Below are 12,783 nucleotides of genomic sequence, written 5' to 3'. Positions count from 1 at the left end.
TCTACAGATTTCCTTCGACCTAGAAATCCCCTTTGAAGAATGTGAAAAAAGCCACATGCCCTGAAATGTACATCACAGTGCCTACTAAGCAAAGAAAGGTGGAGACATTTTATTTAATGTCTAATGGGGGTGGTTAAATTAACAGTACTTCTCTATTCACAGTACTCCGATGGGCCCGGTGTGGTGGCTCACGCCTGTAATCCCAGCAGTTTGGAAGGCGGAGGCGGGTGGATCACGAGGTCAGGAGATCAAGACCATCCTGGCTAACACGGTGAAACCCTGTCTCTACTAAAAATACAAAAAATTAGCCAGGCGTGGTGGCAGGCGCCTGTAGTCCCAGCTACTTGGGAGGCTGAGGCAGGAGAATAGCTTGAACCCAGGAGGCAAAACTTGCAGTTACCCGACATCACACCACTGCACTCCAGCCTGCACCAGAGCGGGAGGCTCTGTCTCAAAAAAAAAAAAAAAAAAAAAAAAAAAAAAATTCTACAAAGCTAAGAATAAGCTACAGTCTCAATGCGTGAATAAGAGAATCTTTATTTGAATTTTCTTTTTTTCTTTTTTTTTTTTTTTTTTTTTTTTTTTTTTTTTGAGGTGAAATCTCACTCTGTTGCCCAGGTTGGAGTGCAGTGGCGCGATCTCAGCTAACTGTGGCCTCTGCCTCCCACATTCAAGCGATTCTTGAGCCTTAGCCTCCCGGGTAGCTAGGACTACAAGCGCCTGCCACCATGCCCGGCTAATTTTTCTATTTTTCGTAGAGATGGGATTTCAACATGTTGGCCATGCTGGTCTCGAACTCCTGACCTCAACTGATCCACCTGCCTGGGCTTCCCAAAGTGCTGAGATTATAGGTGTGAGCCACCACGCCTGCCCCTTTATTTGAATTTTTGAAAAAATGTCTTGGCAATGAAACTCTAAAATAACCAGAGATGAGAAGCAGTGAAAGACAAGAATGGTCAGAAAATAAGTTAGTCCCAGGTCATCACAGCTAATGTAAATACCTTGAGAGAAAATAGAAACATAACAGTCAAAGGAATTTATAGGCACCACAATCAAGGGAACAAACACAGCCAGAAGGCCAAGCTTCTCCCACCCAATGCCTGCCTTGCAATTTATACTTAACAAAGAATGCAAGGTTTTAGAGGATATAGTACAACTATTACATCCTCCAAAGACTTTTGAAGGATGGCTGTTATAGCCATTAAACAAACAAAAAGAAGCCGGGTGCGGTGGCTCATGCTTGTAATCCCAGCACTTTGGGAGGCCGAGGCGGGCGGATCACGAGGTCAGGAGATCGAGACCACGGTGAAACCCCGTCTCTACTAAAAATACAAAAATTAGCCGGGCGTGGTGGCGGGCGCCTGTAGTCCCAGCTACTTGGAGAGGCTGAGGCAGGAGAATGGCGTGAAGCCAGGAGGCGGAGCTTGCAGTGAGCCGAGATCACGCCACTGCACTCCAGCCTGGGCGACAGAGCGAGACTCCGTCTCAAAAAAAAAAACAAACCAAAAAAAAAAAAACAAACAAAAAGAAATACTCTGCCTCCTGGGCTCAAGCCATACTCCCTCCCACCTCAGTCTCCCAAGTAGCTGGGCATGCACCACCACGCCCAGCTCATTTTTGTATTTCTTGTGGAGACAGGGTCTCACTGTGTTGCCAGACTGGTCTCAAATTCCCAGGCTCAAGCGATCGGCCCACCTGCCTCGGTCTCCCAAAGTGCTGAGATTACAGGCGTGAACCAATGTGCCCAGCCCAGCAGATCCAAGAGCAGAATGGCCCCGGCTGATGAGCAAACAAACTGAACCAGGATCTCAGAGAACCTGGTACAAACAAACAAAGAGATGAACAGAGTAAAAGAAACATTAAAGATATAAAGAGAACTTTAAAAGAGCAAGAACAGAGAAAAAGGAGAAAATTTTCCTTAAATTAAGTAGATTTTTGTCTGCTCTAAGGAGACTGAATCCTTAGACCAAAAGGGCAGAAGTCCAAAAAGAAACAAAGATGACCATACACTCAGGTATCTAAACACAGTCTTAGGGACAGTTTTAACTTCCTTTAACGCAAGAATAGAGAAAAATTTTGTTTCCAAGGAATGAAACAGTATCTACAGAATAAGACCAAGACTAGTATCAAAAATCCTCCCCTCTGTAACACTGTGTACTAAAAACAGAAGCAAAGGTCTCTATTATTTCTGAAAAGATGATTTTGAACTGGCCAAATAATGAACCATTCATTGTTCAATGGTGAGAGAAAAAACTTATGACACACACAAAGACATTCTGAAAACAACTGATCAAGAAACAAAAAGTACTCATAAAGGGGAAAACATGATGCAGTGTAAACATACTTGAGACTAAATAATGTTCGCTAATATGGATGTAAAACTTAAAGTAACTGTTAAGTGAGTACTAAGAGGAAAGATAATGTGTAGTGATCTAGAAGCAAAACTACCCAGTCCACTGCAATAAAATATAAGTTAAGGTATGGTCATGATTTTGTTTTGTTCTGAAGAGGCAAAGGAAAGTTGTAATTTATACTGCGGAAGTTTTTTTAAAAACTTAGGAAAAAATTAATGGTGGCCGGGCACAGTGGCTCATGCCTGTAATCTCAGCACTTTGGGAGGTTGAGGTGGATGGATCACCTGAGGTCAGGAGTTCGAGACCAGCCTGGCCAACACGGTGAAATTTATCTCTACTAAAAATACAAAATTAGCCGGGCATGGTGGCACATGCCTGTAATCCCACCTACTCGGGAGGCTGAGGCAGGAGAATCACTTGAACCTGGAAGGTGGAGGTTGCAGTGACCTGAGATCTCACCATTGCACTCCAGCCCGGGCAAAACGGGCAAAACTCCATCTCAAAAAAAAAAAAAAATTAATGGAATAGAGAAAATAAAAGTGAACCTAGAGGCCAGGCATAGTGGCTCACGCCTGTAATCCCAGCACTCTGAGAGGCTGAGGCGAGTGGATCACAAGGTCAGGAGTTCGAGACCAGCCAGGCCAACATAGTGAAAAACCCCATGTCTACTAAAAATACAAACATTAGCCAGGCGTGGTGGCACACGCCAGTAATCCCAGCTACTCGGGAGGCTGAGGCAGGAGAATTGCTTGAAACCAGGAGGCAAAACTTGCAGTTACCCGACATCACACCACTGCACTCCAGCCTGCACCAGAGCGGGAGGCTCTGTCTCAAAAAAAAAAAAAAAAAAAAAAAATTCTACAAAGCTAAGAATAAGCTACAGTCTCAATGCGTGAATAAGAGAATCTTTATTTGAATTTTCTTTTTTTCTTTTTTTTTTTTTTTTTTTTTTTTTTTTGAGGTGAAATCTCACTCTGTTGCCCAGGTTGGAGTGCAGTGGCGCGATCTCAGCTAACTGTGGCCTCTGCCTCCCACATTCAAGCGATTCTTGAGCCTTAGCCTCCCGGGTAGCTAGGACTACAAGCGCCTGCCACCATGCCCGGCTAATTTTTCTATTTTTCGTAGAGATGGGATTTCAACATGTTGGCCATGCTGGTCTCGAACTCCTGACCTCAACTGATCCACCTGCCTGGGCTTCCCAAAGTGCTGAGATTATAGGTGTGAGCCACCACGCCTGCCCCTTTATTTGAATTTTTGAAAAAATGTCTTGGCAATGAAACTCTAAAATAACCAGAGATGAGAAGCAGTGAAAGACAAGAATGGTCAGAAAATAAGTTAGTCCCAGGTCATCACAGCTAATGTAAATACCTTGAGAGAAAATAGAAACATAACAGTCAAAGGAATTTATAGGCACCACAATCAAGGGAACAAACACAGCCAGAAGGCCAAGCTTCTCCCACCCCAATGCCTGCCTTGCAATTTATACTTAACAAAGAATGCAAGGTTTTAGAGGATATAGTACAACTATTACATCCTCCAAAGACTTTTGAAGGATGGCTGTTATAGCCATTAAACAAACAAAAAGAAGCCGGGTGCGGTGGCTCATGCTTGTAATCCCAGCACTTTGGGAGGCCGAGGCGGGCGGATCACGAGGTCAGGAGATCGAGACCACGGTGAAACCCCGTCTCTACTAAAAATACAAAAAATTAGCCGGGCGTGGTGGCGGGCGCCTGTAGTCCCAGCTACTTGGAGAGGCTGAGGCAGGAGAATGGCGTGAAGCCAGGAGGCGGAGCTTGCAGTGAGCCGAGATCACGCCACTGCACTCCAGCCTGGGCGACAGAGCGAGACTCCGTCTCAAAAAAAAAAACAAACCAAAAAAAAAAAAACAAACAAAAAGAAATACTCTGCCTCCTGGGCTCAAGCCATACTCCCTCCCACCTCAGTCTCCCAAGTAGCTGGGCATGCACCACCACGCCCAGCTCATTTTTGTATTTCTTGTGGAGACAGGGTCTCACTGTGTTGCCAGACTGGTCTCAAATTCCCAGGCTCAAGCGATCGGCCCACCTGCCTCGGTCTCCCAAAGTGCTGAGATTACAGGCGTGAACCAATGTGCCCAGCCCAGCAGATCCAAGAGCAGAATGGCCCCGGCTGATGAGCAAACAAACTGAACCAGGATCTCAGAGAACCTGGTACAAACAAACAAAGAGATGAACAGAGTAAAAGAAACATTAAAGATATAAAGAGAACTTTAAAAGAGCAAGAACAGAGAAAAAGGAGAAAATTTTCCTTAAATTAAGTAGATTTTTGTCTGCTCTAAGGAGACTGAATCCTTAGACCAAAAGGGCAGAAGTCCAAAAAGAAACAAAGATGACCATACACTCAGGTATCTAAACACAGTCTTAGGGACAGTTTTAACTTCCTTTAACGCAAGAATAGAGAAAAATTTTGTTTCCAAGGAATGAAACAGTATCTACAGAATAAGACCAAGACTAGTATCAAAAATCCTCCCCTCTGTAACACTGTGTACTAAAAACAGAAGCAAAGGTCTCTATTATTTCTGAAAAGATGATTTTGAACTGGCCAAATAATGAACCATTCATTGTTCAACGGTGAGAGAAAAAACTTATGACACACACAAAGACATTCTGAAAACAACTGATCAAGAAACAAAAAGTACTCATAAAGGGGAAAACATGATGCAGTGTAAACATACTTGAGACTAAATAATGTTCGCTAATATGGATGTAAAACTTAAAGTAACTGTTAAGTGGGTACTAAGAGGAAAGATAATGTGTAGTGATCTAGAAGCAAAACTACCCAGTCCACTGCAATAAAATATAAGTTAAGGTATGGTCATGATTTTGTTTTGTTCTGAAGACGCAAAGGAAAGTTGTAATTTATACTGTGGAAGTTTTTTTAAAAACTTAGGAAAAAATTAATGGTGGCCGGGCACAGTGGCTCATGCCTGTAATCTCAGCACTTTGGGAGGTTGAGGTGGATGGATCACCTGCGGTCAGGAGTTCGAGACCAGCCTGGCCAACACGGTGAAATTTATCTCTACTAAAAATACAAAATTAGCCGGGCATGGTGGCACATGCCTGTAATCCCACCTACTCGGGAGGCTGAGGCAGGAGAATCACTTGAACCTGGAAGGTGGGGGTTGCAGTGACCTGAGATCTCACCATTGCACTCCAGCCCGGGCAAAACGGGCAAAACTCCGTCTCAAAAAAAAAAAAAAATTAATGGAATAGAGAAAATAAAAGTGAACCTAGAGGCCAGGCATAGTGGCTCACGCCTGTAATCCCAGCACTCTGAGAGGCTGAGGCGAGTGGATCACAAGGTCAGGAGTTCGAGACCAGCCAGGCCAACATAGTGAAAAACCCCATGTCTACTAAAAATACAAACATTAGCCAGGCGTGGTGGCACACGCCAGTAATCCCAGCTACTCGGGAGGCTGAGGCAGGAGAATTGCTTGAAACCAGGAGGCAGAGGTTGCAGTGAGCTGAGATTGCGCCACCGCACTCCAGCCTGGGCAACAGAGCGAGACTCTGTCTACACACACACACACACACACACACACACACACACACAAACCTAGAAAAGTTCTTCAAATTTGGCTTAAAGAAAAAGGAAGGGGTGCCAGGGACATCGAAGCAAATAAAAAGCTCCAAAGCAAGTGTTAGGAATAAAACCAAATATACTAGTTACCATGTTAAATACAAGTAAATTAAACTAAACTCTCCCAAAAAAAAGGGAAGGTATGTGTGGGCGGGGGGTGAGGCATAAAACAGAAATGAGAGGCTGAAAATGTACAAAAGGGTGGACAGACACATTTGCAAATGCTAACTAAAAGAAAAGGATAATCTCAGAAGGTAAGCTTCCTCACGTTCCTAAGGAGACATTCCCATAAACTAACATGATGTAGCAGATTTAAACAAAACAGCGCTGATTTCATGCACACATAGAACTTTGTGCTCAACAGAAAAAAACATTCATAGAACACAAGGGAAAATGTATTATTAAATTCCAAAAACTTGTAAATCATACAGACCACATTTACTTAATACCAAGGAATTAGAACTACAAATTAGCAGTAAGAATAACATAAACTGAAGACACATAAATAACTAGTATCAAGTGTAGGCATACAGATAAGCATTTGATACAGGTGTGGCAAAAATAGAGCAGAGAAAAGGTATGCAAGACATCCCTGAGCTTTTTGAGTGAAAAGTAAGCAAGCAATTCTTTAAGGGGCAAACAGGGCACCTCCCAAGCAAATGGAAGAGCATGCAGACAGATGCCAGACACAGAATAAAGCAGAAAACTTGCTCCCCAATGGCTGGAGCACAGGTGACTAAGAAGAAAATAGTGTCAGACAAAACTGATGAAACAGCAGCAACACGAAAGACTACTAAGGCGTGTTTTAAAACCTTTGGCTCTCAGTAATGAGTACCAACCAATGAAAGGTCTGAAATCCAACAGCAGGCACAGTGATCAAACATGCTGTATTATGAAAAATCAAGCAGGCCACATCGTAGAGGAAGGTCTGAAGCTGAAGGAAGATGATGATGAGGGAGACTAGTAAGTAGACCAACAAGTATTGCAAGCAAGAAAAATCTGAATTAAGGCAGTAATGTAGGAAAAGAAAGAAGGAAGAGTAGGTTCAAAGCTGTGACAAAGCAGATACCAGTAACACCAATCAGGAGAGGGAATTCCAGACACAAGACAGAGAAGGGAACACAGGTCCATTTTGAACCTGAGTGCAATTAAAAATCAGCATTTAGAGCTGAGTTTGAATCACCTAGGAATCCTGTTAAATTGCATACTTTGATTCAGAAGTTTTGGGGCTGGACCTGAAAGTCTGCGTTTCTAACAAGTTGCCAGGTGTTGCTGACAGCTGCTGGCCACCAAACATGTCTTTAAGTACCAAGGAGCTACAGAATTCATCATCCTCTAAATTCACGATCATGTCTTTTTTTTTCCCCCTGAGACAGAGTCTCGCTCTGTCACCCAGGCTTGAGTGCAGTGGCACGATCTCGGCTCACTGCAACCTCTGCCTCCCGGGTTCAAGCAGTTCTCCTGCCTCAGCCTCCCAAGTAGCTGGGATTACAGGTGCCACCACTGCACCCAGCTCATTTTTTTATTTTTAGTAGAGACAGGGTATCACCATGTTGGCCAGACTGGTCTAGAACTCCTGACCTCGCGATCCGCACGCCTCGGCCTCCCAAAGTGCTGGGATTATAGGCATGAGCCACCACCCCCGGCCAGACGATGATGTCTTTCAGGGAACTCAGCAACAGTCCCTCTTCTGTAGCAAACTCAGCAGTGCTATGGACAAAACTTTCATGACACGACACGCAAAAGTATGCTTAAGCCTTTAAAATTCCATCTTTGCTAAGATAAATATAATTCTTTCCCCCTTAGGTGCCTTCTATTCTTTGGAAAGAGAAAACTACCACATTAAAAAGAGAGGTGAAAATGGGCTGGGTGCGGTGGTCGCGCCTGTAATCCCAGCACTTTGGGAGGCCAAGGCAAGCAGATCGTTTGAGGTCAGGAGTTCAAGACCAACCTGGCCAACATGGTGAAACCGTATTTCTAATTTTAGTAGAAAATTTTGTATTTTCTACTAAAAATACAAAAATTAGCCAGGCATGGTGTTGGGCGCCTATAATTCCAACTACTCGGAAGACTGAGGCAAGAGAATGGCTTGAACCTGGGAGGCGGAGATTGCGGGGAGCCGAGACAGAGATCACACCACTGCACTCCAGCCTGGGCAATGAAGCGAGACTCTGTCTCAAAAAAAAAAAAAAAAAAAAGAGAGATGTGAAAATAACTGATTTAAATACATTTACATCGGTATCATGGAAGAGAACTGGGTGATAAAAACACATCACAATTACAAAAATCAGCCGGGCATGGTGGTATGCGCCTGTAATCTCAGCTACTCAGGAGGCTGAGACACGAGAATCACTTGAACCCGGGGGGCTGAGATTGCACCACTGCACTCCAGCCTGGGGAACCTGGGCGACAAAGCAAGACTGTGCTTCAACCAAAAAAAAAAAAAGTCACATTAAAACAAAATAAAATCAATAAACCCTATACTCACCTTTCTAGAAAGTGAACTATCGCCAAGTCTTCTCTCTTCCTCTCTACGACGTTCTCGTTCTTCAATTTCCAACTCCCTTTGGCGTTTTTTCCTTTCCACTTCTTCTAATTTCTTCACCCGCTCCTGATACTCTCGTAGCTCTTCCTCGCGTTTTGCTCGTTCAGCGCGCTCTCTCTCTTCCCGCTCTAGACCATTGATTAGGTTACTAAGTGTGCCTCCCAGCCATATCTTCCCCCTAGTGCTAGTTCCACTTTTCTGGTATTAAACAGGTAGCATAATGTACAAGTAAAAGAATTTGAAAATAGTTTATAATCAGCTACATGACAGAACATAGTCAAGAAAGTAAGTACTACACCCCTCAACCATAGTTTTGTAGTAAGATACCAGAATCCCTCCCCGATCCCTGAGCAATCTGGGATTCCAGATATAGCATCATTTAACAGCCATCATCTGGAATGTATTCCTCAATAAACGTTAATACACAGAATACAGTGATAAAAAACAAAAAGTATTAATTTCTAAAACAACATCAAATGTGTGGGGAAATGTTGGTAGACGATGTAACAACTTCACATACAGCAAACTGGGTTCCGAGATCCAGTTAATTACAGTGCTAAAAGGCCAATTACCTTGATTCCTGTATTTTCTACATAAGATCACTAAAAACTAGATCTAACACCAACCTTGCATTAGCACCCCTCCAATCCTGTCCGACCTGTGTACCTTTTAGCATTTGTTCTTCTGCCCTTCTCTGCTCCTCCTCTTCTTTTTCTCTATAGTATGTTATCCTGCGTTCCTCTTTACGTTGCCTTTTCCGTTCTTCCAATCGATTATGCCTTTCTTCTGCTAATCGCTCTTCAAACTGTTTAAGTTTTTCCTGCAATCGAAGTAACCCCCAACCCAAAAAGGGCACACTTTGTCAAGAGCAACAAACTAGCAGAAAGCTATTAGGTTTACAAAAGATTCTCAAGTGTATTAGAATCATCGAAAGCAACCTCTCAGCACAAAAACTCTAACTTCCAAATGACCATTAATTTGTCAGCAGGCCAAATTTTAAAACATTTAAATTGTTGATATTACCTACATCCAGTGGGTTTGTCTTTATACAAAATAATTGAATGGTCAAATTAGAACCTGAGCCCGGGACATTTTGATCTAGTTTTTTCATTTCTAACAAAAACAGTAAACAAAACTTGTATTAAACTATGCATTCAACTTTCACCTTTAGAACAATTTCTTTAGGTGATTGTTTTGCTTATGAAATATCATCCAAAAATTTCTATTATTTGAATGACCGTTATACATAGTAACTCAACACAGAATATACCAATTTGTTAAGGGAGAACCCTTAGGCCAATACTAGAAAGCTCATGAATAAACATTTCCCAAAAATCAGCAAGCTCACCTCATAAACAGACTGCCGTGCAGCTTTGAGTCGCATTACGAATAAATCTCTGTCTTCAAGCATTCGTGACATTCGATTCTTATGTTCAAGAGCCTTTTCACGTTCTAGCTGCATGGTAGTAATCTGCAAGTACAAATATTGTGAAATTTCAAAGCATCACTTTTTTTTTAACTCATTAACCCCAAATTACTGAGAAATACTCTTGAAAAATTAGAAGCTGCTCCACTGCCCCTTCTATCATGCCATAAAAACGAAAATGTTAACTACCATCCATGTCAACAGGTCCCCAGAAGGCAATTAGGGGCAAGAAATAGACAAAGTAATCCTGAGACATTTAGGAGACAGTTTTCATTTAGCCCCATGACACCAGGAACTTTATAAAGGAAAAACTATGATACACGGACACACCTTGGAGGCACTGCAGGTTTGGTTCTAGACCACCACAATAAAAAATATTGCAATGAAGCAAGCAACACAGATTTTTTGGTTATCTGATGCATATAAAAGTTTTCAGTCTATTAAGTATACAAGAGCATGTCTAAAACACCAATGTACAAATCTTAATTTTAAAATACTGTAAGTCAGGTGCAGTAGTACGCTGAGGCAAGAGAATCACTTGAGCCCAGGGGTGCAAGATCAGCCTGGACAACATGGTGAGACTCCTGTTCTCAAAGAAAACAAAACAAAAAATACCTTATTGCTAAAAAATGCTCATGATCACCTGAGCCTTCAATGAGTCATAATCTTTTTGCTAGTGGAGTCTTGCCTCAATGTTGACGACTGCTGAATGATCAGCCTGGCAGGTACTAAAGGATGGGGTGACTATGGTAATTTCTTAAAATAGGTAACAATGAAGTTTGCCACACTGATTGTAACCTCTTACAAAAGATTTATCCAGCATGTGGCACTGGTTGACAGTTTTTAACTCAAGAGGAGAATTTCAATTTGATCCAATCCTCTCAAACCCTGCTGCTGCTTTATCAACTACACTTATGGAATATTCTAAATCCTTTGTTGTCAGGTCAACAATGTTCGCAGCATTTTCACCACGAGATTTCAAGAAACCACTTACTTTGCTCATCCATAAGAAGCAACTCCTCACCCATTCAAGCTTTATCATGAGATTGCAGCAATTCAGTCACATCTTCAGGTTATAGTCTTTTTTGTTTTTTGTGTGTTTTTTTGTTTTTTTAGACAGGGTCTGTCTCTGCCACCCAAGCACTGGAGTGCAGTGGCACCATCTCAGCTCACCGCAACCTCTGCATCCTCCCACCTCAGTCAGACTCCCAAGTAGCTGGAACTGCGGGCACACTCCACCATGCCTGGCTACTTTTCCTATTTTTTTGTAGAGACAGGGTTTCACCATGTTGCCCAGGCTGGTCTCAAACTCCTGGACTCATGCAATCTGCCCACCTCAGCCTCCCAAAGAGCTGGGATTAGAGGTATGAGCCACCCCACCCAGCCTATACATCTAACTCTACTTCTTTTGCTGTTTTCACCACATCTGCAATTATTTTCTCCACTCTACTCATGTACCCCTCCAAATCATCCATGAGGCTTGGAATCAACTTCTTCCAAACTCTTGCTAATGCTGATTATTTTGACCTCCTCTCACGAATCACAAATGGCATCTGGAATGAAGAATTCCTTCCAGCAGGTTTTCAACATACTTTGCCCAGATCCACCAAAGGAATCACTATGGCAGCTACAGCCTTATGAAATATATTTCTTAAATAAGACTTGAAAGAAAAATTATTCCTAGATCTATGGGCTGCAGAATGCATACTGTGTTAACAGGCATGAAAACAAACATTAATCTCTCTTATACATCCCTGTCAGAGCTGTCATATGATCAGATGCATTGTCAATGAGCAGCAAGATTCTGAAAACTTTTTTTTTTTGAGCAGTAGGTCTCAACAGGGGGCTTAAAATATTCAGCAAACCATGCTATTAACAGATATGCTGTCATTCAGGCTTTGTTCTTTCACGCACAGACCACAGAAAGGGTAGATGCAGCATAATTCTTAAGGACCCTAGGATTTTTGGAATGACAAGAATTGGCTTCAACTTCCAGTTAGCAGCTGCATTAACCCCTAAACAGTGAGCATACCCTTCGATGATTCGAAGCTAGGCACTGACTTCTTTCTAGGTATGAAAGACCTAGTTGGCCATCTGCTTCCAACAGAAGGTCGTTTCATCTACACTGAAAATCTATTGGCTGGGCGCCATGGCTCACCCCTGTAATCCCAACACTTTGGGAGGCTGAAGCAGGTGGACTGCTTGACTTCAGGAGTTTGAGACCAGCCTGGGAAGCCTGGGGAGACCCTGTCTCCACTAAAAATACAAAAAAAAAAAAAAAAAAAAGCTAGGCATGGTGGTGCATGCCTGTGGTCGCAGCTACTCAGGAGGCTGAAGTGGGCACTTGAGCCCAGGGGATAGACGTTGTAGGGACCTGAGATTGTGCCACTACACTCCAGCCTGGGTGACAGAGCGTGACCCTATCTCTCAAAAAAGTAAGAAAATCTGTTGTTTAGTGTAGCCACCTTCATCAACTATCTCAGCCAAAATATTCTGAATAACTTGCTGTAGCTCCTCCATCAGCACTTGCTGCTTCACATTGTACTTTCATGTTATAAAGATGGTTTTCCTTAAACCTTATGAACCAACCTCTGCTAGCTTCATACTTTTCTTCTGCAGCTTCCTTTATTGATTGATTGTTTGAGACAGAGTCTCCCATGGTTTCCCAGGGTGGAGTGCAGTGGCATTGCTCACTGCAACCTCTGCCTCCCAGGTTCATGCAATTCTCCTGCCTCAGCCTCCTGAGTATCTGGGATTACAGGCATCCGCCACCAGCCCAGCTAATTTTTGTATTTTTAGTAGAGACGGGGTCTTGTCATGTTGGCCAGGCTGGTCTCAAA

At 42.8% G+C, this 12,783-nt stretch overlaps 1 protein-coding gene across 1 annotated transcript in view; it reads right to left on the bottom strand.

Annotated features, from left to right (window-relative positions):
- Positions 1-12,783, bottom strand: part of EIF3A (eukaryotic translation initiation factor 3 subunit A) — a 48,918-nt gene that overhangs the window by 9,713 nt on the left and 26,422 nt on the right. The window contains exons 15-17 of the mRNA XM_030806428.1: positions 9,866-9,988; positions 9,184-9,337; positions 8,461-8,645 (exon numbers count right to left, since the gene is read on the bottom strand). Coding sequence (XP_030662288.1) covers positions 8,461-8,645; positions 9,184-9,337; positions 9,866-9,988 — 462 coding nt within the window. The remainder of the gene's footprint in view (positions 1-8,460; positions 8,646-9,183; positions 9,338-9,865; positions 9,989-12,783) is intronic.

Source organism: Nomascus leucogenys, chromosome 3 (assembly GCF_006542625.1).
Source record: "Nomascus leucogenys isolate Asia chromosome 3, Asia_NLE_v1, whole genome shotgun sequence".
NCBI classification, from domain to species: Eukaryota; Metazoa; Chordata; class Mammalia; order Primates; family Hylobatidae; genus Nomascus; species Nomascus leucogenys.
Note: the sequence above shows the minus strand (reverse complement) of the source record. Positions and strands in the feature narration are given on the sequence as shown.